The 24,820-nt window shown below is 37.6% G+C and overlaps 1 protein-coding gene across 1 annotated transcript; it reads right to left on the bottom strand.

Annotated features, from left to right (window-relative positions):
* Positions 1–1,575: 1,575 nt before the first annotated feature.
* On the bottom strand, positions 1,576–24,382 carry LOC112169720 (cyclic nucleotide-gated ion channel 1-like). Its single transcript, XM_024306771.2, has 8 exons — positions 24,151–24,382; positions 23,813–23,892; positions 20,274–20,706; positions 18,689–18,876; positions 14,784–15,068; positions 4,888–4,999; positions 2,306–2,587; positions 1,576–2,036 (listed from the first exon to the last, which is right to left on the bottom strand). Exons 5-8 carry the CDS (start codon positions 14,918–14,920, stop codon positions 1,677–1,679), a joined length of 891 nt encoding a protein of 296 aa, XP_024162539.1. The 5' UTR covers positions 14,921–15,068; positions 18,689–18,876; positions 20,274–20,706; positions 23,813–23,892; positions 24,151–24,382; the 3' UTR covers positions 1,576–1,676.
* Between the last annotated feature and the right edge of the window lie 438 nt (positions 24,383–24,820).

Below are 24,820 nucleotides of genomic sequence, written 5' to 3'. Positions count from 1 at the left end.
GGGGTAAGTGATATTCTCTCTCCGTTTTCCCCTCTTCTAATACCTAACCTTGGCTGAATCTCGGGTCATTGAAGCTTGAAAATCGCTTCATATGATGATGACACATGCCCCACTATGTCATTATTACACAGATTAACCGAAACGTCGGCTTAGTTACATAAGCAATAATGACCATGCATTAATGACGCAATGGCTGGCGTACTTGTGAGACGCACGACTGTACGCTGAACCTATCGATAATAGACACGCATCATCTCAATATCATAAGGTAACGCTTATCCGATAACAATCACAAATTTGAATTTCAAACAACTTAGTTTCCACTAAGTGAACCTCCGCTAGTGGAACGTCTCATTTCTAACTTTCAAACAACTTAGTTTCTGCCAAGCAAACCTCTGCTAGCGGAACTTCTTGTTTTCAATCTTCCAAATCCCCCCTCCCATAGCTTCAAAGCAAATGGTCCTCGACCAACTGCCAAGCAGTAAGGCGACTCCTTCAAATGACGACGACCGCTATGCGACATAGCAGTCAAGTGTTCTTCTCCGGGAAAGAGTAAGGGACAGGTCAACAATGCCAACGACAACCACTAATAAGGTCATTGACTCCCGACGCTTGGGCATCAAAGATTATATTTGCTACCTAACGCCCACTACTCTAACACATATCCCCCTCATCAAATAATTATCCAGCCAAGTGGAGGCCTTTCTTAGCTAGGGTGGGAGATTCCCTGGGGCCTAGCAGGGGCCCATATGAAAGGGCATGATGAGCGTTTGCTAAGAACAAATCCATGGTTGACAATGCACTGACGCTAATTATGCTTGATAGACTAGCAAAAGTAATGCTTCTACTGCTAGGCAACTCCCCAACCAAGACAGTCATCCTTGACTGGGGACTTGGGGGACCTGTACTTACATAAGCAAATGTAAGCATAATTAGCTGTATCGGGGTCAGCCCCAATTTGCCGCTATAGGCTCCAATGCCGCCGTAAGGATAACCTCTGAGAATACTGCTTGAGCTCAAGCTTAGGCTAGAATCAGTTTTGACGTGCTACCTCGTGCCACGCCAAGATGGCCTCGCCGAGGCATTAGAACACACAAACTTATGCATATCAGTCCCATATCGGAAACAAAATGGAGTTCACTCTCCTCTCCACCTATAAAGGGTCTATTCCTATCTATTTATTCATTACGCATTTATTACTCCTCTAACGTCATACTGTCAACACAAATACATTGATCAACTTAAGCATCGGAGTAGTGAAGATCGACAACCGCGGTCTCCCTCCTGACCCCCTGTGTATTTCATTTGACAGGTGACGCTAGCGCTACCTATCTAGCGGCCCAAACTTGGGCCAGCATTAACAAGGTTTGACTACTGTCAGAGCCTGAGCATTAACAAGTAGAATCTTCTAGATATTCTAATCAATGTTTGATTAAGTTTCCTCTAAGATTTTGTAATTGTGATCCTTTATATAAAGAAGTCTCTATTATTAATGAAATTACAAAGCATTCTCCCAAATCTCTTTCCCTAAAACAAATATATAATAATCCTACTCAAGGAAAGAAACAATTCCTCGTTAGAGACTTAGTAGTTTTTCATCTTAGACATCCTTTCGTATCTCCTCGTCGATCTTGTGGTAAGCTAGTGTCAACTGCTTTCTTTCTTGATTGCGAAGTTCAGAGTTGTTCTTCCATTAAATTCCTCAGGAATTGGCTTGTGCGGACCAGATTCCTCAAGTCCTCGGTCCTCAGAATAAAGGCTTCTACTTCAGTTTCACAAATGACAGTTTGAACCGAGATAGGATGGCGTGATTCCGAAGTGAACAGTTCTTCTCCGAAAAAATAACCTTTTTGAAGTTGTGGTGCAGCATTTCCAATGGCGTCGACGCATCTAACTGTACCTTCTATAACGATAAACATTAAGTCAAGTGGTTTTCCAGCTTGAACTATGATCTGATCCTGGCAGTAGATCATTGGCCTGAGATACTCGCATATCATTTTCAACCCTTTTCGCTCCATATTTCGAAGCATCGGGACCTATGTTCATGTATTGCATACGTCAGTAATTGTAGATCGATCATAAGATTATCCAATGCAACTAATACGCCTAATTGTCATCTTTTATTTTATAATCAATTGTAATTTAAAAAGATAATATAGGGTAGGTAAATGAAAATTGCTCATAAAAATGTATCCCTACGTTCTAGCCACTAATGACAAATGTATACTAGCTACTAACCATCTTGTTCCGTACTCCACGTTAGTTCATAAATATAGGCATAATTTATAGAGCTCGAGGAACATACTTTCTCCAGTCCATCCATGCAGAGACGCCACTGTACTCGTTTTCTGAGGTACCATGGGAGATTTGACAAGACATATTTCAAGTTTACATTCTCATCTTCATCAGCATAGTTAATTTCTTCCAATTTCTGTTTTACGTTTTTCATGATCTCTGTCATGATCATTTCCTCAGGGATACCATTTCTTGCCGTCCATTCCCGTATTTTTCGTTCTACACGATGCAGTTTATTCGCCCTTACCTCCTGCGCAAACAATATCTGATCCGCTTTGGACTTCAAATACAGCTGTTTCACAAAAACCAAAATTCCTCAGTTAAAACAACAAATCCTCTACAAGCTATGAGGCAGACAGTAACATTGTATTTTCTATATTTAAATAGGCAACACTAACATTCCCAAGCATGGAAAGACCGTTAGCAATTTAAGGGCATATTTACTTACTTGAAATGGGAGAAAATGATTATGGGTAAATTTATTCTTACGTTTACTAACACATAAAGGAATCAGAATGATTCCGAGTAAAAGTATTCCCACGTTTACTAACATATAAAGGAATTGGAATGGGTGTAGGTCTCACCTCCTTATGAAGAATCGATTCCTGAATACTCAGAAATTTGATGAAGGGGGGAGATGGGTTTAGCCGTTTAGGAATCAACTCTTCCAGAATCAATATTGTGACACGTTTACTTACTTGGAATGGAAAATAATCATGAATCGGAAACAAGTGGAATGGGAGAAGAAATGAATCGGTATTGATTCCGGAGGAATAATTCCTAAACCCATCTCCTCCCTTCGTAATCGAATTCCTGAGTATTCAGGAATCGATTCCTGATAAGGAGGTGGAACCTACATCCATTCTGATTCCTTCATGTGTTAGTAAACGCAGGAATTCTTTTACCCGGAATCATTCCGATTCCTTTATGTGTTAGTAAACGCAGGAATGTTTTTACCCCGTAATCATTCCCTTTCCTTCCAAGTAAGTAAACGTGCCCTTGATTTCTTTCTTCTCCCATTTCAGTTGTTTCCGATTCATGATTATTTTTCATTCCAAATAAGTAAACATATCATAAAATCATCATCCTTATACGTTTATTCATTTACATATATTTACGAATATATATGTCTTATATACATCTCCTTATGGTTCATGCATATCTACTAACTTTATTGAGGATTCAAATTTGCTCACCACTTTTATTTTGTGGTGATATGACCACCCTATTAAAACTTGCCACGTCATATAAAATTAATTGAATACTTAAAATATAATTTTTTAATAAAACATCATAATTAACTATAATTCCGTTTTATAACACATGACAGTTTTGTATTGAGTGGTGCTATCACCGCCAAAGTATTGGTGGTGTGGCGGTGAGCAAATTTGAATCCCTTTATTGAGGTCATATATTTTAGTATAATGTTACATAATTTAGATATTTTTTGGAAACCACTTTATGTGATGCGGAATGACACACATGATAATAGAAATTTAATCTCTCTTTCTTTATTTTTTTTTAAATTTTTACCCCATTTATTTTTTATGTTAGTGAGATTTGAAATCGTGACTTCCGTGATATTAGTTAGACTAGCTAATAAGCATCTCCAACAGTGAAGCTATTTTGTTAGTATATTTGGCTAAAAGAGATACATAGGTAGTTTAGTTTTTGAAATCTGCTTTAGCAAGATAAGCTAAATACCTAGAATGTTAGAAAATATAAGTTTTAGTTAAATTCTCTCTCCTCTCTAGATAAATAATTTAGCAAATGTTATATTTAACTTTTGTGTTTAGCTATACTGCTCGAGTGACATATTATCTTTAAATTAAATTTTAAAATTATTTGAATTAAGAGGTAGCAGAAGTGCAGAACCTCATTAGTTTGAGAGAGCTTCACCCGGTAGAAGATGAAATGGAGATGATTCATGATTCCTTCTTCTTCTTCTTTTTTGTAACAACAATACTAACAGTAAGAGGTTGAGAAAGTTTTATGCTTCCTAACATGTATTTGTTTTCCAAGGTTCCAAATATGAAATATCATAGATAGGTCGAACCACATCTGACTTGCCATGTGGTTTGACTGTAGTATCGAAAAACTTTATCTCAAATTTAGTACAACAATTTAAAATCTTAAAAATTTTAAAGTTTTCAATAATTAGAAAGCAAATGATATGTTTTTTTAAGGGTAAATTTTATTTTGAAAACATCTCATTGGCCTTTACATTTTTAATCACTTATGTCACTGCACTTCTAATTTCATTGTTCCAACCCATGCACTCATCAATTTTTTAATGCTTTATAAAACTGATCAGATATGAATATTTGTGCCACGTCAATGATACCGCATCATAAAAAGGAGCCAATTAAAGTCATGTTTGCAATTAACAAATTAGTTGAAGAAAAATATAGTTGTTGACAGTTTCTCTCAAAAAAAAAAAACTCAGAAGTAAAAGATGAAATTAAAAATGTAGGACCACAAACAATCTAAAGTACAAAGTTATGGAAAGTAAAATAAAATCAGTATAAAGTTATGGGAGGTAAAATAAAATTAAATTTTTTTTTTTAATTTAAATCCACTGGCCTAACATACCTGCACGTTTCCAATGAGATATAAGAACAGTAGCAAACCAATAATAGAAATAAGAAGAGCAAAGCAGTTTTCCCACACATAGCTACTTGTTTCCAAATTCGTGCCAAAGTTACTGCAAATTAAAACAAGTCCAACAGTTAATCTATAAGATGTGAACTAAACTACTATTGGAAAAAAAAAAAAAAAAAAAAGGAGAAAAATAACATATATACTCATGGTGAAAAAATAATATATGGATCCAACATTTATACATAATTTCGTAACATCTGTTGCTCTTAACGAGAAGTACACAACTGAGTCGGCACTTGTTAAAGACAAAGATGAGTTGGCCATTATACCTCCAATCAGTGGTGGCTAACATTAACCAGGCACACAGTACAAAACAATGAATAAAAAGGAATACCAAAATAGATTATCGCTGTTGTTTTTCTCTCTGCTCGGGAACCATTTGCAACGGTACCCCATATCTTTTCAACAGAGGATATTTTCAACAAATCTATTGAAAGCTAGCTAAACGCAAATTTTGAGCTACTTATCGGGGAGCCACAAAAATTTTGCTCCAATCTTGTTAAAGATAAGGAGCCATAATTCATTATTCTCTTTTAAAATAATATTTTAGTTTTGTTCAAGTAAATTCATATTTGTGTGTCCGGTCCAAACCCTAAGTTACTTGACCTAGTGGTAATAGGGTTTAATTAGAATGATCTAGATATTCCTATTCAATGTATGATTACTTTTCCTTGTATGATTCGGATTCTATGCATGTAATCATTTATATAAAGAGACTCCTATTATCAATGAGAATACACAGAGATTTTCTCCAAATTTCAGTTTTCCTTAAACACGTTATCAGCACGAGCCCTAACCCTAGCCTTAGAGACCAAAACCCCAGAAATTGATCGAGCTTCACCGGATTTGCCTCGCCTGCGCTACTACTGCCCCCACAGCCCCGGCGTAGCAACTCAACGCTGACCCTACCAGGTTAGCTGGCCCGCAAACCCTGCTTGCCTTCTGCCCTCGCTCGCGACCGCGACACCGCAATACCGCACGCCTGCGACCCCAGAAACCTCCGCGACTCCTCGACTCCGCACCCCCGCGACTCCGCACTCTCGCAACCCCGCAGTCCCGCGACCCCCGCGACTCCGCATTCCCGTGACTGGCCCGCAACCGCGCAACCACCGCAGCTCCTACTCTCCCCTGCGCTTGTTGTCCCAGCGATCACACCCTGCATCTGCTGCCCCCACAGCCCTACGTTCACTGCCTCCGCAGCTCCTATGTGCCCCAGCTTTTGCTGCTCCCGCGCGCGCGCTGCATATGCTGCCCCCGCGATAAGCCTGCCTCGCACATCCCCGCAGCCTGTTTTCCAATACGCGCGTGTTCTCAAGCCTTGGATTAACAAGTAAGTTTTTAAGATTAAAGTTCCCGCTTTTGAAGTTTTTCATTCTTTTCTTCTTTTCTCGGGGACTTGCAACCTCCCTTCTTCTTCATAGGGGAGACCAATAGCCGAACTGTGGGGAGACCGTGCTCACTCCAAGCTTGGAGCTTGTAGAGTCCTTCCAAACTTAGAGTTTGTTGAGAAGAAACTATCGACCACTTACATCATTGTTTCGATCTAATCCAACCCTCTTGGAATCAAATTTCTTGGAAAAGACTATGCTCGAAAATTCCTAATTTCTTGGAAGCGACTACGCTTAGAAATTTTTATTGTTTTCGTGGTAGCTTTTTCGCTCCGAAACTAACCCTTTTTCTTGTTCTCTTTCAGGATGAGTAGCCTGAACAAATTGGACTTTGCTCCATTGGGAACAACTGGCTCTGGATATCACAAATGGGTTCGTGATGTCCGCCAGCATCTCAAGGCTGATGGAATCCTGGCTATGATTCTTGCGCCTAGCCAGGACGTGTTAACTGTTGAGCAAGCTCAAGCTTTGGAAGCAAATAGAGCAGCCTTAGAGGTAAATAAGGCGAAAACAATCATCCTAATGACTCGTCATATGGATGATTCGCTCCAGTACGAGTGTATGAATGAAGAAGACCCCAGAAGGCTGTGGTCTCACTCGAAGAAAGATTTGGCAACGTTCGTGACTCCCTGCTTTCTGACCTAGAAGTGAGATGGCATAGCCTCCGCTTCTGTGATTTCAAGTCAGTTCTTGACTATAACTAGGAAGCACTTCGCATTAAATTCTTAATGGAATTCTGTGGTAATGAGATCATAGATGAGATGTTGATTGAGAAGACTCTCTCTACCTTCCCCATCTCTGCACTGATGGTTGCTAAGAACTATCGACTCGATGTTACTGCAGGATGGATCAAAGGTTTCATAAGCTCATTGGAGCTATGAATGTCACTGAAAAGCATGACAACATCCTTGTGAAGAACTATAATTGGAGATCCGTGGAAACAAGCATATTCCGAAATCCAATTATAGTCGCGCCCCTAAGAGATGACGCCAAGAGCGAAACCCTAATCTTAGGGATACACCTGGACATTCTGGTCCATATAATCGCTCTACTTGGGAAGGTAATCGCTAAAATAGGCGAACACGGAACCGAAAAGGTCAACGTGGAAAGAGAGAGGGAGGCAACGCCTCTGGCCATGTTGGGGGCGCCACCAACACTAAGAGCCATCTAAATGACGCTTTCAAAGTGCCTCAATCAATGAAGTCTGAGCAAAGAGATGTATGTTCTCGATGTAGAGTGTCTGGTCATTAGGCACACATTTGTAGAGCTCGTGAAGAAATTGTCACCGCCTACAAAACATATTGTGAAGCAAGAGAAGCTCACTATATGGAACAAGAAGATCAAGAAGATGATCTAGAGTGAAGGGTTGAAGACTACAAATCTGGCTGGGATCCATAGATCGCCAATTTTGTTTTAAGTCTTTATTTTTCCAAGAGATGTAATAAGCAATTGCCATATACTTTGTAGTAAATGCCATTGGTTTAGTTTTTCTTCACAAGGCTCATCCAAAATGAGTATGATGTCTAGGAAGGTTTTGAGATAAGTGGTACTTAAGCGAGCTTTGCTCCACCGAGATCTCTCTACTCACCTGGTCATATTTATTTTGGAGTTACTAAAAGAAGTTAAACTACTACCTTTGTTTCGCATTAGCTAGCATGGATTAGACTAATGGTTAAGAGACAATGATGTACTCTATTGGCTTATGAATTAAATTTGGAGTTCTTTTCATGATAACTCCACTTTGATTCTGAGCACATTTCTTTGTGACTATGATGACTAAGCCATAAGTTTTAATTCAAGGACATGGAATAGCCCAAGTTCCCCTTGCCAAATGGCACCTTGATTACTGTCACAGAAACTCTCTACGCTCCTAGGGCAAATCACACCTATGAATAGCCAACGCATTCCATGCGAAAACCCATGTAGAGAATAAAAATGAGTTCCTTTGCAATACCTCTAATGATTGCTAACAAAGGCTCATCTTAGAGAAGTTTATGTGTCTCTCTAGTGGACTCTATGTCACTATTCAAGCTATTAAATCCAATAAAGTTATGAGAGAAGATCTCTTGGATTTAGACACATATTGGCTTTGTCACGACAAGATAGGTCATCCTAGTCATGATATGATGATCCGTCTACTAAAGACTTCACACGGACATCTATTCTTTCAAGCGAAATGAAGCACGAATCAAAAGTTGATTCCTAGACTAAGTATGACCGCCCCTGCTGCCTAGGGCACCGCTGCCGTCCGCCACTAGCCTAGGGCTGGCACAGTCCTTATCCATGATGCCATGGATGGTGTCCATCATGGTGATGGCGCCCCAGGTCATGCTGCAATGACCAACTTTTGCTTCAAGTAGCATTTTAGACGCTTAGACCCAACCAAAATCCTCATTGGTTGATTCTAAGGCCTCTCGCTCGTTTTACAAAACCTATTCCTTAGGGAAATTAGGACTGAGACCATCCTCTGCAAAGGATATAAAAATACTCATTCTGTTCTTACGAAGAATCCGTGGGGATTCTGTGGACTAATTCAACCAACCTGCTGACGTTTAAATATCTCATGATATTGGTTGACAAGCAAACACGCTGGTCATGTGTTATGCCATTGTCTACTTGTAAATGCTGCTTATATTACACTCCTAGCACATATCACATGACAACGGGCTCACTCCCCTGATCATCCTATTCAGTCAATTGGACTTGACAATGCTAGAGAGTTTACATCGAAGACTTTTGATGATTATTGCATTGGAACTGATGTTGGACATCATATTCCCATGTACACACCCAAATGGTCTCGCGGAAATGACTATGATGGTAGCTCAAAATTTGGTAATGCATGCCAATCTCCTTATATCTGCTTGGGGTGATGCAATATCACATGCAACTATGCTAATTCGTCTACGACCCACCGCCACTTAATCTACCTCTACGTTACAGCTAGTGACTGGGTACAAGTATCATACTTACTCATATTTGAGTGTGTCATTTATGTGCCAATTGCGCCGCCACAGTGCCCTATGATGGGTCCTTACAAACGAATGGGCAACTACGTTGGATTTGAGATTCCAACAATCGTCCGCCACTTAATGCCCTTGCTAGGCGATCTCCTTACCGCTAGATTTGCGGATGTCACTTTGATTAGACAGTCTTCCCGTCGTTAGGGGGAAATAAGAACACAGATGTTCAGCAGTAACAACAGGAATTGTCGTGGTCTGTCCCCACTATGTCTCATCTTGATCTCAGTTAAAGTGACGAGATCACACAAATATGCTACAAACATGCCTGCAAGGATGGACGTCCCTACGAGAGGACGTAGCGCCACCCTACACTGAGGTAGGTATGACGCTAACGCCAAAGAGAGTGGCACTCTAGCGTTACAGGTCATGGCCCCAACTAGGATGCGTGGGAGGCCCGTGGATTCGAAGGATACTTTGGCACAATCCATTCCTTTGATCATCAAGACTCAAAATCCGTCTCATGAGAATCTTCCAGGTTATGGTCATCGTTAGGGGACGCCTCAACGTCAGAACCTATTCTTGAGAATATAGAGCTCTATGAAAATTACACTAGTGTACATGAGACGTGGGATAGAAACTCCATCATAATTGATGACGTAATTGCGTTTTCCATTACGCATGAGTTTGTTGAGTCCGATGATATCGAACCAAGCTCCGTTGATGAATAAATGCCAATGTAGAGAAATTTGGCCTAAATGGAAAGATGTGATCCTGGTTAAGTTGGATTCTCTAACGAAGAGGAAGGTTTTTGAGCTAGTGATGCCAACACCCCCTAACATAAAACTTGTTGACAAATGGGTCTTCGTTAGAAAGCGTGGTGAGAAAAAGAGAAGGCAATCTCGCCTCATGGCGCAAGGCTTCTCACAAAACGCCCTGGAATCGACTACGATGAGACATATTCTCTCATAATGGATGTCATTGTACTCCACTACCCTGTCAGTTTGGTAGTTTCTGAATAACTGATCATGCAGCTTACAAATGTGGTCACTACGTATCTCTATAAGGATCTAGATACAGAATATACATAAAGGTTCATGGTGAACTTTATTTACCCAAGTTAAGTGGCTCTAGACCACGGAGCGCGTTTGCAATAAGGTTGAAACGCTCACTAAAGTGGCTACTTGATTGGGAAGGGATATGCCCGCGCGTTTCCATAACAAGTTTTGGATCCTATCGTGGTTCATGTTGGACATAATTTTCATTGGAAGCCCTTAAAGAGTTAAGGGAAACTGCTGAACACTTGAAATCTGATTTTGAGATGAAGGATTTTGGGAGAACACGATTATGTCTCGATTTGAAACTTGAGCATCGTGTTGATAGATGCTTAAGCATTTTGACAAGGTCAAGCCTTCAAGCACCCCCATGATCGTCCATGGTCTTGATCCTGAAAAGGAACCGGCCTCTTCGTCCGAAGGATGATGTCGAAGATATGCTAGAGGCGGAAGTGCCCTACATAAGTACAATTTGCGCATTATTGTACTTAACTCAATGCACAAGACTGGACTTCTCACGTGCCATGAACTTGTTAGCTAGGTATAGCTTTTCGCCAACACGACACCATTGGATTGGTGTAAAATATATCTTTCGATACTTTAGATGTACTATTGATATGGGCTTGTTCTATCCTTGCAGAGAGATGATGGATTCGGACCCATCACACAACAGGATCACCGCCAACACTGGCCTGCGTCCACTATCCCCATCTCAAAAAGACATGTGTTTTGGAAGGTTTTGCTGATATTGGGTATCTCTCTGACCCATATAAAGGTCAAACTGGTTAAGTGTTTACCATGGGAAAAGACCGTGATATCTTGGAGGTCTACAGAACAGACCTTAGTCGTTATATCTTCGAACCATGTAGAGATTATTGCTCTTCACAAAATGGTTCGTGAATGTTTATGGATTGGATCTAGGGCTGTCAATTCCGACACGACCCGATAACACGACTCGAAACCCGCACGAAATAAAGCGGGTTGAACCCGCACGATTAAAAAGCGGGTCAGCCATGGGTCAACCCGCCATCACCCATTTAATAAATGGGTCGGCCACGGGTCAACCCGCCAACACGAAGTGAACCCGTATAACCCGATTATGCTATACTTCATCCTGAAATTTTAGACGTTGGGAGTATTTGATAATAGGATTAGACAATTTGAAATATTTTGCTTTATAATTATTGGATTTAATTATTTATGAATAATATATAATTATTTACATTCTTCGTCTTATGGAGTTTTTAGTGAATTTAATCAATTTATGCATTTTTTTAGTTAAATGGGTCGCATTGTTGACCCTTAAATGAGTCATTTTATCAAAAACGACACAACCTATTTATTAAATGGGTTAAGCGGGTTGGAAACGGGTAACCCGTTTAATAAATAGGTTGGGTTTGGGTTTAAATTTTTGACACGATTATTAAATGGGTTGGGTTTGGGTTTGTATCTTGCGACACGACAAATACCTTGACCCGACACGAACCCAACCCGACACGACCCATTGACAGCCCTAATTGGATCCATGATTACGCATGTTCTAACAATTGTGGTTTGAAGTCTACCACAGATGAGCCTACGAGCATTTAGGATAATGTTTTTTATTTTGAAAAAATGAAGCAAGGCTACATCAAAAGTGACAACACCAAGCATAATCAGTAACAACAGACTCTCCTCAAGTTCAAAGTGAACTAGGTTCAATCTGAGGACAGTATGGCAGGCTTGCTCACTAAGTCATTGCCTAAATTCTACTTTCGAGGAACATGTTGGTAGCATCGTTTACGGAAGTTATCCGAACTCCCATGACCGTAGTCATCAGGGGAGAGGCTGACATCAGAGGGAGATGTCTACATGTACGGTCTCGAAACGTGAAGGGTGTGTTATGCTCTTTTTCCCCTTCGACCGAGGTTATTTTTGTCCCACTGGATTTTTGTTACTTGGCAAGGATTTTTAATGAGGCAACGAGAGAAGCACCACGTTTAGGCTACACAAGGGGGAGTGTTCAAGTAAATCCCTATTTATGCATCTAGCCCAAACCCTAAGTTACTTGACCTAGTGGTAATAGGGTTTAATTAGAAGGATCTAGATATTCCTATTCAATGTATGATTATCTTTCCTTGTATGATTCGGATTCTATGCATTGTAATCCTCTATATAAAGAGACCCCTATTATCAATGAGAATACACAGAGATTTTCTCCAAATTTCAGTTTTCCTTAAACAAGTTTCATGTTTTTTAAATGAAAGTAAAATCAATTTATGTTTAGTAAAATATCACAAAAAAATTGTAAAAATAATCGGGTAAAATAATCTTACGAATTTTATTATTTCAGGGCCGACGAAAAACAAATAGATTGGCTTTCAACCCTCATTCAAAAAATAAAATGAAAACTTATTATATTTTCTTTTATCATTTTCCCTTCTTTTAATCAAACCGTGTTGAAGGAAATGAAATACATGTTTTTTGTTTATTTGTTTCAAGTACGCGAGAAGAAAAAATAATCAATTAAAAAGATAACGCAAACAACTGAAATATATATATATATATATATATATATACACGTCTGCAGTCAGAAATTTTTTTTTATTTTTTAAAAGGTGGGTAGTTATTGCAGAATAAGTAGATTCACTGGTAGTTATTGCAGAGAGAAAATAGTGGGAGAGAAAAGTGCGGGTTGTGGAATCATTTCTTTTTAATTTTCTTAATAAAAATCTATTTTATAATTGTCTTATTTATTCTTTTGATTTAATTTATTCTTAAAGTTTTTAATTTTTTCAGTGTTAAATCTGTCAAAATTTTCAATTTTGGCTAACAAAGCCTCTTCTCTTAATAATAGTACTAGCGTTCTTCATACATGCTCTGCATGTGTAATAGATTTTTTTTTTAAAGAAAATTAAAAAAATAAATAAAATAAAACAGTTATTGCAGAGAGAAAATAGTGGGAGAGAAAAGTGGAGATGTGAAAATTTATTTTTTGTTTTTTTTAATAAAAATCCATTTTGGAATTGTCATATTTACCCTTGTGATTTAATTTGTTTTCAAATTTTTTAATCTTTCAGGGTTAAATCTGTGAAAATTTTTGATTTTAGCTAACAAAGCCTCTTCTCTTAATAATAGTATAGATAGATAGATAGATAGATAGATAGATATATATATATATATATATATTAGTTAAATATATTTTAGTTTAGCTAGCAAACAAATTAGAAAATAAAAATTATAATTTTGAATAAATAAATTAGTTTCCATTAATGCATTAAGAGCTCAAACAGAAAGCCTATTGCGGATGCTCTTATTCTCTACACTTCACTTTATTTTTATCATCTTCTTATCCACACTTGCTATTATTCTTCAAAAACTGCTATACCTATCTCTCTGACCACAACTTGACATTATACGACTAACAAACAAGGACCAATACAGTGGATCGAGAGGTTATCTAATGCTTGGAAGCTTATGGAGGAGGGGTCTTGAAATACTCGCTTCAAAATTAACCAAGATTGTCAACGAAAAAACAAGGACCCAGATTTCAATTTCGCACCAAAAGATTATTTAATTCAGTTTGATTTCAATCTGGCAGCGATGTGGCTTTTTCTGGGTAGCTCGTTGATGGTGGAAGGAATAAAAGCGAGCCTTTTGGCTGTTTCATGTTTCTACCCATGTTGTTTGAACCGGGTGGATTGGATCTGGTTTTGGTAGTGGTCGTCGATGTTGTCCGGGTCGCGGTGGATGGCGGCAATGTGGTGGCTGGTCTGGATGATTGGTTGGGAGCGATGGGATCGGTGATGGTCGCAGCAGTGCCGGCGGTCTTGATGTTGTCGGTGGAGGTTCTATGCAGGCTAGGGTTTCCTATGGTTGGGAATTCTGGGCCTCAAGTTGGAGGTTGGGTCTTCCTTGTGTGGGCTTGGGCCTCCTTGGTTATTTTGTTTTTCTTTTAGTTTTAATATTGGGTCTGCCTTCTTTTTTACCAAAGGAGGTTAGGTCAAGTTTCTTTTTTTGAGTGGGAAGTTCGACAAGAAACAAGTTGCCTCTTGGTTGATTTCATTCGTTCTTGGGGTAGCTATGTTTCTTGTTTTTGTGCTTAACCTAAAAAGGTGGGTGTGCTAGGGGCGTGCTGAGTAGTATGCTTATGTGAGGAGTGTGCTAGTACAGTACGTGCTACGTAATGGCTCTTTCTGACAGCCCTCTGGGCAAGTCATTATTGTACTGCTTGCTGAATTGCATAATGGATGATCTTTTCAACTCAAAAAAAAAATGCATAAGGTATCTGTTGGAGGAAAAAAAATGCATGTTTTTCCTTAAGATAGAGAAAATACAATTTATAAGGAAGCTGTCAGAGATGTTCTTAATACTTAAGTTTCACACACACACAACACACACACACACACACACACACACACACACATATATATATATATGCCTACCTTATATTTCTGACGCCCCACCCGAAGCAATAAAAAAATTTTGTGGAAACTTTATCAGTCCTGTATTGCCAGATTGAATCATGTCTTGAAATATACCAAAATCGAATAGTGTAGCATTTGGTAGATTTGTTGGACATGATTCATTTCGGAATTTGATACTTGAGGAAGTACTAGAGCCATGGCAACGATAAGTAGATATACATCCTGATGCAACATCTTTACATGCTTGATGCCAACAAGATGTTTCTCGTTGGATAGAAAAAAATACCAAAGAGCTCCAAGTACCTACAAAATTAATAGGTTAAATTATGTTTGGAAAGAACTCTATAAAAATAAAATTATGAAAACACATAATGACCAAACAAGTTATGCTCAATCATTCTTGGATGTAAAATCTAAAGGTGGAAAATAAAACAACTAAAGAAAATTTTACAAACAATACTTCACATAAAAGTCATTCATCACTTTGGTGCACCAACTTCAAGAACTATCATATTGTTATCCTAACATTAACATCTAAAAGTGTTTTAGTACCAGCTGTTTATGATGGCCAAACCTCTATTTTTCTCAAGGTTCTAAAAAATGCTAGGCGCTAGTCGGGCGGTGACCCAAAGACTAGCGCCTAGGGGCCTAGGAGGGAGCCTAGGAGGGACTAGGCGGTTTTTTTTTTTTTAATTTTTAAATTATTTTAATGACATATAAATGACAATATTTAAAGTCTAAAAATTAATTATAAATATAAAATAGTCAAAATATAGAATAAATTAGGGTTTATGACCGCCTAGGCGCCTCCTAGAACCGCCTAGTCCCCGCCTAGCACCGCCTAGCACCGCCTAGTCCCCGCCTAGTCCCCGCCTAGCCCGCCTAGTAGCCCAGCCGCCTAGGCCGTTTTTTAGAACATTGATTTTTCTAGCGATATTTTTGTCTCTTCATGTCCTAACTCAATTGTTTTTTTTTCCTTCTGCTCGACAACTATTTCCCCTACCTCCAACCATAGCCCACACAACAAAAAATTAAGTAAAAAACCTCCCATCACAACAATCATCCACCTCTAAACTCCTCATGACGCAGCCACCACCACCCAACACCCCAATTCTCCTCTCCACAATACCATCAAATTTAACCCCAAAACCAAACATGTTTACAAAAGACAGAAGGATCTCCTTCATTCTCAATTGAGAATTTCAAAACTCTTACTCTATCCAAGGGTCCTAACTGTCTATACCAAACTTTAGCTTAATGTCATCTTATGTACCTTCTTCATTGTTTTTCTCCGATCCCTATCCAAGTAATCAAACCCCTCAACCCTCCCTGCTGACTTGCTCCAAAAACTGGCCCGAACACAACCTCCTTTCCTTGCAAATGATGACAGAAGTGAAGGGGGAGGTATAGATGACAGTGGTGACGATAGGTTGACCTTCTCATCCCCAAATCTAGCATCCTAAATTAGTGAGTTAGTTACTCTGCTTCGAATTGGGTGATTAAAGCAGATGAGCTTTTTGGGTTTTTGCCTTTTCGGCAGGGAGAGGGGGGGAGGGGAGAATTTTGTAAAAATAATAATAATAATAAAAATTTTAAGAGAATGAAAAGACAAAATTGCCTTTGAAGTAGTTTACGTTACAATAGACTTGATGCCGTTATAGACGGATGGTACAGAAATTGTGTCGTTATTTAAATATTGAGGTACCAATGTGATAGTCATTAAATATGATGTACTAAAGTGATAGAGAGAGAGAGAGAGAGAGAGAGAGAGAGAGAGAGAGAGAGGAGAATTTTGAAGAAAAAAAAATGAAAAAAAGAATAAAAAGACAAAATTGCCCTTGAAGTAGTTTACATTACAATAGACTTGATGCAGTTATAGACGAACGGTACAAAAATTGTGTCTTGTTTAAACATTGAGGTATCAATGTAATAGTCGTCATTAAATAGATGTATCAAAGTGATGAATGAACTTTATTTCGGGTACTGTGTGTAAAATTTTCTCAAACAACTAACTTAAAAATATTTATTTCCACAATTGGATTTACGTCTAAGAGTGGTGGTTGACATAATTTTTTTGTTGATTACTGACTAGGTAGTATTTCTCTTTTTAGAATTTCTGAAATATTATTTGGTTATTAGATTTATATTTTATTTTAGTGTAATTATATTGTTTTTTTTTAAGTTACGAGATAAGGGCTTGTGGTTGCTGATGAAAGAAGAGAAGAATCAAAGAAGAAGAATGAACCACTGCAAGTGGCCTAGTGGTTCTTGCCTAGTTGGGTGTGCTCCCCAACCTAGGTTCGAACCCCAAAGCTGTCAAAGTGGTTAGGCACTGTGCTGCAATGCACAGTTGGAGCATTTCACATGCGTCGAAGGGGTTTTATCTTGGGCTAGGAAGCCTTTGGGTTCCCCTTGACAAATTAAAAAAAAAAGGGGGGAGGGGGAGGAGGAGAAAACAAACAGAAGAGAGGGAAGAAAAGCAAGGGAATCAGGGAAGAAGAAGAAGAAGGAGATTGAAGCTTGAGATGATTTTGGAGAGAGCTTGGGAAAGATAAAGAAAATAGGGAAAGAAAAACATTAAACAGCGGTGAACTTTTTATGATAAATTTAGATTCCAGAAGGAGAGATTGAAGCTTGAGATGATTTTGGTTGTCATTTGTATAATAGAGCAATGGGTTGAAGTTTTGCCATTGATTATGAATAGGTGAGGAGGAAGAGTTATTTAAGACAATGAATGACTCTTCTTATTACAATCTATCTTGAATTTATGTTTCTCTATTGGTCTTACTTGGATTTTAATCATGGTCCTGTGAAATGGTTTGTGTCGTATATTACTTTTCATAGTCAAGTAAATTATTTGTGATATTTTAGTACATGAGCAGGTTATGGGTTTGGTGTGCTTGTGGTGGCCTAACTATTGAGAAATTATACAGTACCTACGATAACAAATTAGTTGTCGTTGTTTTTTTGGGACAATTTTAGTACTATTAGAGATAATAACTTCACTTACGATGTTTTTACAAATTTATGAACAAATTGTTGTAGATGTGGTAACTTGTTCAATTACATGTAAATTAATGTGTAAAACAAATGTCGTAATGTTGTTGTTAATGACGTAAATTTAGTTCAACTAAATTGTAATTTTGATTTAATTATGTATAAAATGAGTGTATGATAAACATTCAAGTATCATAAACAAACCCTTATTGGTTGTTTTGAGCTGGTTGACCTCTATACTTATTTGATTTTATTTTCTCTTTTTATCAATCTCTTTGAAATTTCAGAGGTTGCTGTTGTTTAATTGTTCTTTTTGTTATTTTTAGTTGTTCTAGCCTTTACTTTAATAGAATGATATTAGACCTCTAGTTTGTGTCCTCCGATTTGTAACAGGTGATAAAGAGATGGTTAGATTTTTCAATTTGTTTAAATGTCAGTTTTCCAAATGTAGATTACAAATCTGCTCTAATACATTTATAAAGAGTATCACAGCCAAATAAATTGGTAGTTGTTGGAGAAGCCCAAGTGTTTGTAAACTTTATTGCAATATCATATTTTTTACTGTATAATAACACTTCATTGCATCCATAAGTTAAATTTCAAAATAATGCTAACCATCTTTTTGGATTTCACATTATGTGGCAGCTGTGATGTGGCATCTGATGATATGACAATGCAAACATCAGCTGTCATATAAAATGGGATCCAAAAAGATGATTCATTTAACATTACTCTAAATTTAAATCTTTCTAAGATACTGATTTTTTTATTTATGAAAAGTTGAATTAGTTAGGTAGCAGGTTAAAAGATAAGTAAATATGAATAAGACAAATTGGCAAATCCAGAAAGTAATTTTGTCACCAAACTAGCAAAGTAGGTGAAAAGTAGCCTAAATGGAGGTTTGATGAGAAGCGGTTAGAACTTACGTGACCAGCAAGGATGTAAAGAAAAAATTAAATGCAGCTGTGACCCCTCTTCTGAGGTTATACTGAAGATAACGAAGGATTTGATGGATTTGATAGACCCTTAACACATACTGGAAAAGAAGAAGAGCGTTTAAAAAATAGAGATACCCAGAGCCTTGGATTCTGGGAAAAACAAGTACAATTGCCACCTGGACAAAGAACAACAGCCGAGTTAATGTTGAGTTCAGTAGGCAAGATCTAATTACCTGCACAAGGATTGATGATTTCACATATGATATGCAAGTGAAAAAATATGTTCTTCCCTCTCTAATATATATATATATATATATATATATATATATATATTTGAAATGCTATCAAAAAGTGGATCCCATAAGGGATCCTTAAAAATGACAAAATATATATATATAGATTCCTTAGTAGAGGAGTCCCCTCTCTCTCTCTCTCTCTCTCTCTCTCTCTCTCTCTCTCTCTCTCTCTCTCTCTCTATATATATATATATATATATATATATATTCTCTTTTTCATCATGTCAATTTTCCGATTTATCCTTTTCTTTTATTGGGACATCTTGTTCTCTATATCCAACATGTCAGATTTGAGAGTCGATTAGCCAAATAAGCCAGATCTTTAAACTTTTAGGAAGGTGCATGATTTTTTTTTTTAATTACTTTTGTTTTGTTTTTAGTGATCTAATCCTTTTACTATCATGTTAGAGTTTAGCTAAAGTAGCTAAAAAGTCATTTTGGCTAGCCATTTTAGAAATACGTTTGCATCAGTGCTCTCTATTCTAGCTAGATTTGAATTTATATTATTTTTTAAATGAAGATTAAATAGTTTAAATATATTTATATGTTATATAAAATAACTCAATAGGAATGTTTTAAATTATAGAGAGCCTCATCTCGCTCTCTATATTTAGGAGCGAGATAGTTAAAAGTTATAATAGAGAGTCACGTAGGAGTCTGGTGCAGCAGCTAAAATATATGAAAAGCTAAACATACTCTCCAAAATAGTTAAGGAGCAAAAATAGAGAGTCTGCTAAAAATGCTTTTAGGTAATAGCTGGCCACAATCGCTAGCTAGTTCCCAAACTGAATGTACGCCCAATGTTTGATCCATATTGATGCAATGCGGCCAGATGAAGAAAACCAGCGCCAACTAAAAAAATTTGTTAGGTTGTTTACAAAAAAAAAAAAAAAAGGTTGCGTGCTCAGGCCAATAGGATGAAGGCCAACTTTGGGAAACAAAATAACGTCAATTGAAATACAATGGCAGATCTATGATGAAACATTGGAGTGGGCTAATCTAAGACTGTTTACAAGAATTTTTTTTGTTTGGTTGATAATGCTTCTAGGAATTTGAAACAATATTTTAGAAGAAAATTTAAAGAAATGCTAATGGAAACATTAAAAAGATTGCAAAACAAGAGAAGAAAATGTTGTAAGTAAACAAATAGAGATGGATAACATTTGCTAACTTACCAGGTATAAATGAAGTTAGACTCTTAACAGTTAACTGCTCTTCAATTCCCTTTCTATTCATCTAGCAACTCAATCATTAGCAACAATTTATAGAAAAATTACCTGTGGGATCGGTAGCACGGTAACAGTGGCAAATAGCAGATATAACAACCGAACTGTAGTTATTATCAGCACAAGCTTTTTTAACTTTCGCTTAAAACCTCCTGAAGGTTGCATATTTGAAGAGTCGATAATGTGGAGGGGAATAGCATCAGGCCAATAATAACTTCGAGCAACAATAAAATATATCACCAAGGGGATATCCGTTAGGGTTCGAGTAACAAGTGCCAGAGTCCTCAGGCTTTTGTCTACTCCAAGGCACTTATTTGTCTTGTCGATGATTGGAATGTAAAAGAACAAAGGATCTAATAACACTCCAATACATGAAAATATAAATGTCAGTTTCATCATGGTCAGCTTTGCCTGAACGAAATCTAGACATAAGAGTCGCCTTAAATTACTGTCCTCCCTCTTAGTCATAACTCTTGGATAAGGCCTGACAGAAGAAGACGAGATATTAATCATATGCGACCCTGAGAAGAAAGAAGCTACAACAGAAGCTATACAACCTTACGTACAACTTACAAACAATCATGTACTTCCAATCAAGGCCCTTCTAAGTTGATCCCCTTTTTTGGCAATTTTAAGGGATCACTTATTAGACCTATTTTTCGATCATATATTAACATCTCAACAGTTTAGTTTATACATCTATATGAGTAGATCACCTCTACAAATTTTCAGCCAAATCTTAAACCTCGAAGGTATCAAATTAGATTAAATTAATGAACGAATCAAATTTGTCCAACCTGAACCATTCATGCTTATAATTGTAAATGACAGTTATGAATGCCTTAACGATCATTTATTTGGCTGGAAATTTACATAAGTGATCTACTCATATAGAGCTAAAAACTAAACGGTTGAGATCTCCTACGTGATTAAAAAGTTGGTCTAATAAGCAGTCCCTTAAAATAGCCAAAAAAAAGAGATTGCTCACTATAAAAATCTTTTATATATATGAAGGATCAAGAGAAAACCTCCTTAAAGTTCAAAAGTGAGGATGTTTTTATTTTTAGGATGTATTTTAATAATCCAACTACTAATTCTCTAGTTGCCTATACACATATGCATCCTACAAAAAGTTAGCCAAATCAGAAAACGTTTAACCATTTGACTAGCACAATGTTTGTTTTAATTTTATCTAACGGATTACATTTGTTTACACAATTTTGAATGACCAAATGATTATAGATTTGGTTAATTTTTTGTAGACATCATTCTTGCATAGGAATCTAAAGGATCAACGGTTGAGATCATTGAATTAGGCCACACAAAATAACAAAAATCTTCAAGTTCTTAAAGTAAGGAGATCCTCTCTAAAACGGGCCTCATATATATATATATATATATATATATATATATCCAGAGAGAGGCCTCGCTCTGAAATTAAAGTGCAAGATTAGAGTTTAGGGTCACTTTTAGGTATCATATCCACATCTCGACCGTTCAGTTTTTAGATACTAATTTATAGATCATCCCTGCAAAATTTCAGCCAAATTGATGATCTTTAAGGTATTTAACTTGCTTAAACTAATGGACGAACTGAATTTGTCCAACCTGAACTGTACTAGTTTTAAGGCAGTTATTAATCCCTTAATGACCATCAATTTGGCTGAAATTTTGCACAGATGAACTATACATCAGTACCTAAAACCTGAACGGTCGAGATGTGGATATGCATCCGAAAAGTGACCTTAAACTCTAAAAGCGCACTTTAATTTCAGAGCGAGGACTCGTTCTGGATAATATATATATATATATATATATATATACACACACACACACAAAGCCGTTCTAGAGCAGACGTCCGCAACCCAGAAAAAGTGTGGACGTCGCTGCTCCGGCCTCCATCGAGCTGCGACGGAGGGGCCCTGCTTGCCGGAGGGGCCCTGCTTGCCGGAGGGAGGCCAGGGGTCTGCGGTCGGGTGGAGTCGCCGACAACGGGTTTTGTGGTGCTACACAGAACCTGCAGTTTCAGGTGAGGTGCTGCCCAGAAACCGGCAAGCCCGACCTCCTTCGACCTCGAACTGTCCGAGATGCCTCCGGCCTCCCTCCTGCAAGCCCCGCGCCGCCGTCGCCTCCTGGAAGCCCCTTGCTGCGTCGACATCCACACTTTAGCGACAGTGCGGACGTCCGCCCTTGATTGGGCCTATATATATATATATATATATATATATATATATATATCTCTCTCTCTCTCTCTCTCTCTCTCTCTCTCTCTCTCTCTCTCTCTCTCTCTCTCTCTCTCTCTCTCTCTCTCTCTCTCTACTTGGGCCTCAAGGCCTAACAATATAGTGAAACAATATCAAGTTGACGTAGTCTCTTAACATGGAAGGCGAACCATTATATATCTTGCGTCCACATTATTTTACTCTCTATCTAGACCCTCCAATCTAAATAAAAGTAATTTGGAGTGTCGTCGGATTTATTTCCGTGTGGCAACATAGTGAAAAAGCTGTGCTATTTGTAATGATACTTCTTCTTGATAGAGTTATCTTTCCGGTATGTCACTGCTATGTCAAAACAAATGGAATAGCCGTTAGTGCACTCTTTGGTAATTGGTGCTTGTTAGAATATATAGATTTTGTGGAGTGTCTTGGTATTATTTGAGGATATTCTCCTTATGTTTATTGTAATTTGGGGTTCAGGCACCCCTCTCCCCCCCCCCCCCCAACCCCTCGCGTATTCTGCAATTTCATTAATCAAGGCTTGAGGGCAGCCACACCAACCCCTTTCAAAAATAAAAGCAATATGTAGTTTACCATTTTTATCTTCTTAAATTTAATTTTAAATTTGTAATTTGTTTTGTGGTTGGCTAATGGACAACAAATGAACCGTACATTTAGGACATTACTTAGTAACATAAATTTAGATGAAAATATTTGATTATTTGATGGAGAGACAATTGATTATTTAAACTATCTTAAGGGTGAGATCAAATATAATAACAAAGGTTTATTTCCCAAATTTGGTCAAATTTTTCTTAATTCCCTTTTAAATAAGGTACAGTTTAATAATTGACTGATATTATGTTAAGTGCCCAAAAAAAATATATAAGCGTATAGGACTAAGTTAGGAGTTAGGACTAATTAATATTAATAATATTCTAGCGATGGACAAGCGATGAGTTTCTAATGTAGTAGTCCCCTCTCATATCGCTACAGATGAGTAAGTATTGCATAACTCTAGATTAAGGGTTTTATCTACTCCAATGTATAACTAAAAGAGTTGGGCACTTTTGTTTAACAAATTTGGAAAACTATACCTATTTAACTTTCATTACTGTCTTTGTTTTCTTTAAAAATAAAAATAAAAAAAGAAGTTAATTTAACATTCTCATGTACATAGCAACGTATCTGAGAGATAATTTGTTTTGCATATATGAATCTATGATAGAAAATGACACAAAATATACTCCTTTTATTTTGAAAAAAAAAAAAAAATTTAATGCATTATAGATTCGTATATGTACGTGTGTGTATATTTTTTATATTTTTTTGTCAAAGTATATTTGTGTGTATAAAACATAAGAAACGAACCTTATGTCAACGGTTGTGTGGGATTATACAAACAGCAGGATTCTTTTGAGTATACAACAATGTTCTGAACGCCTGTGATCCTGAAAATGCGGGTACATGTAGTTAGTAAAAGATTAACCCCCTATAATAAGATCAATTTTTCATCCAGCTACATAGCTATACAGAATCCGAAGATGACATCAAAGTGCTTGTGTAACCATCAACAGTCCGAGTAAAGCTCAAAGAAAAGTATATGCAGAAAGATTGCACAACAGATCGATTTTTCTCTATACATGATATAAAAAGAGAGATCAGAGAACATATAAAAGTTTAGGATAAGAAGAGACAGATGCGCGTACTCGAGTAATCAAAGCTTGAAACTGGTACTGCATACCATGCTGTATGGTATTATGAAATTACAGAGAAAGGAGATTGATACGAAGAAACTGAAGAGCAATTGTGACAGAAATTCTCAAACTGGCTAGTCTGAACTCAATTTGAAACCCAGCTGGGGCGGCTGGACCCGAAAAACCGAAGACCTATCAACTTTTTTTTTTAAAAGCTGCTGCTGCTGGTACCACATACACCTCATATTTGTCTCCACGTTGCTGCCTCACTTCCCAAGCTTAAGGAAAAGGCTACCAATGCAGCTACCAAGGAGAATAAAAGAAAGGACCGGGTGGAAGAAAAGAAAAGAAAAGTTGCGGCAGCTAGCTACCAAGGAGAATAAAAGAAAGGGTGGAAGAAAAGAAAAGAAAAGTTGCCGCAGCTACCAAGGAGAATAAAAGAAAGGACCGGGTGGAAGAAAAGAAAAGAAAAGAAAAGTTGCTGCTATATCTGCAAAATGTGAATGCTTTGGAATAGCTACGGGCACAGTCGTATGAAAAGTATGTTCCGAGATCCCCATGTCAAAAGGAAGAAGCCTGCTGAGGAATAACCTTTTGGAGACCTCAATCTATGTTGCTAATGAAGTCGAGCATTTGCCACGCAGAAAGATCACAAAGGCCTCCCAGAAGGTACATTGAAGAA

This window comes from Rosa chinensis, chromosome 6 (genome assembly GCF_002994745.2).
Source record: "Rosa chinensis cultivar Old Blush chromosome 6, RchiOBHm-V2, whole genome shotgun sequence".
NCBI lineage: Eukaryota > Viridiplantae > Streptophyta > Magnoliopsida > Rosales > Rosaceae > Rosa > Rosa chinensis.
Note: the sequence above shows the minus strand (reverse complement) of the source record. Positions and strands in the feature narration are given on the sequence as shown.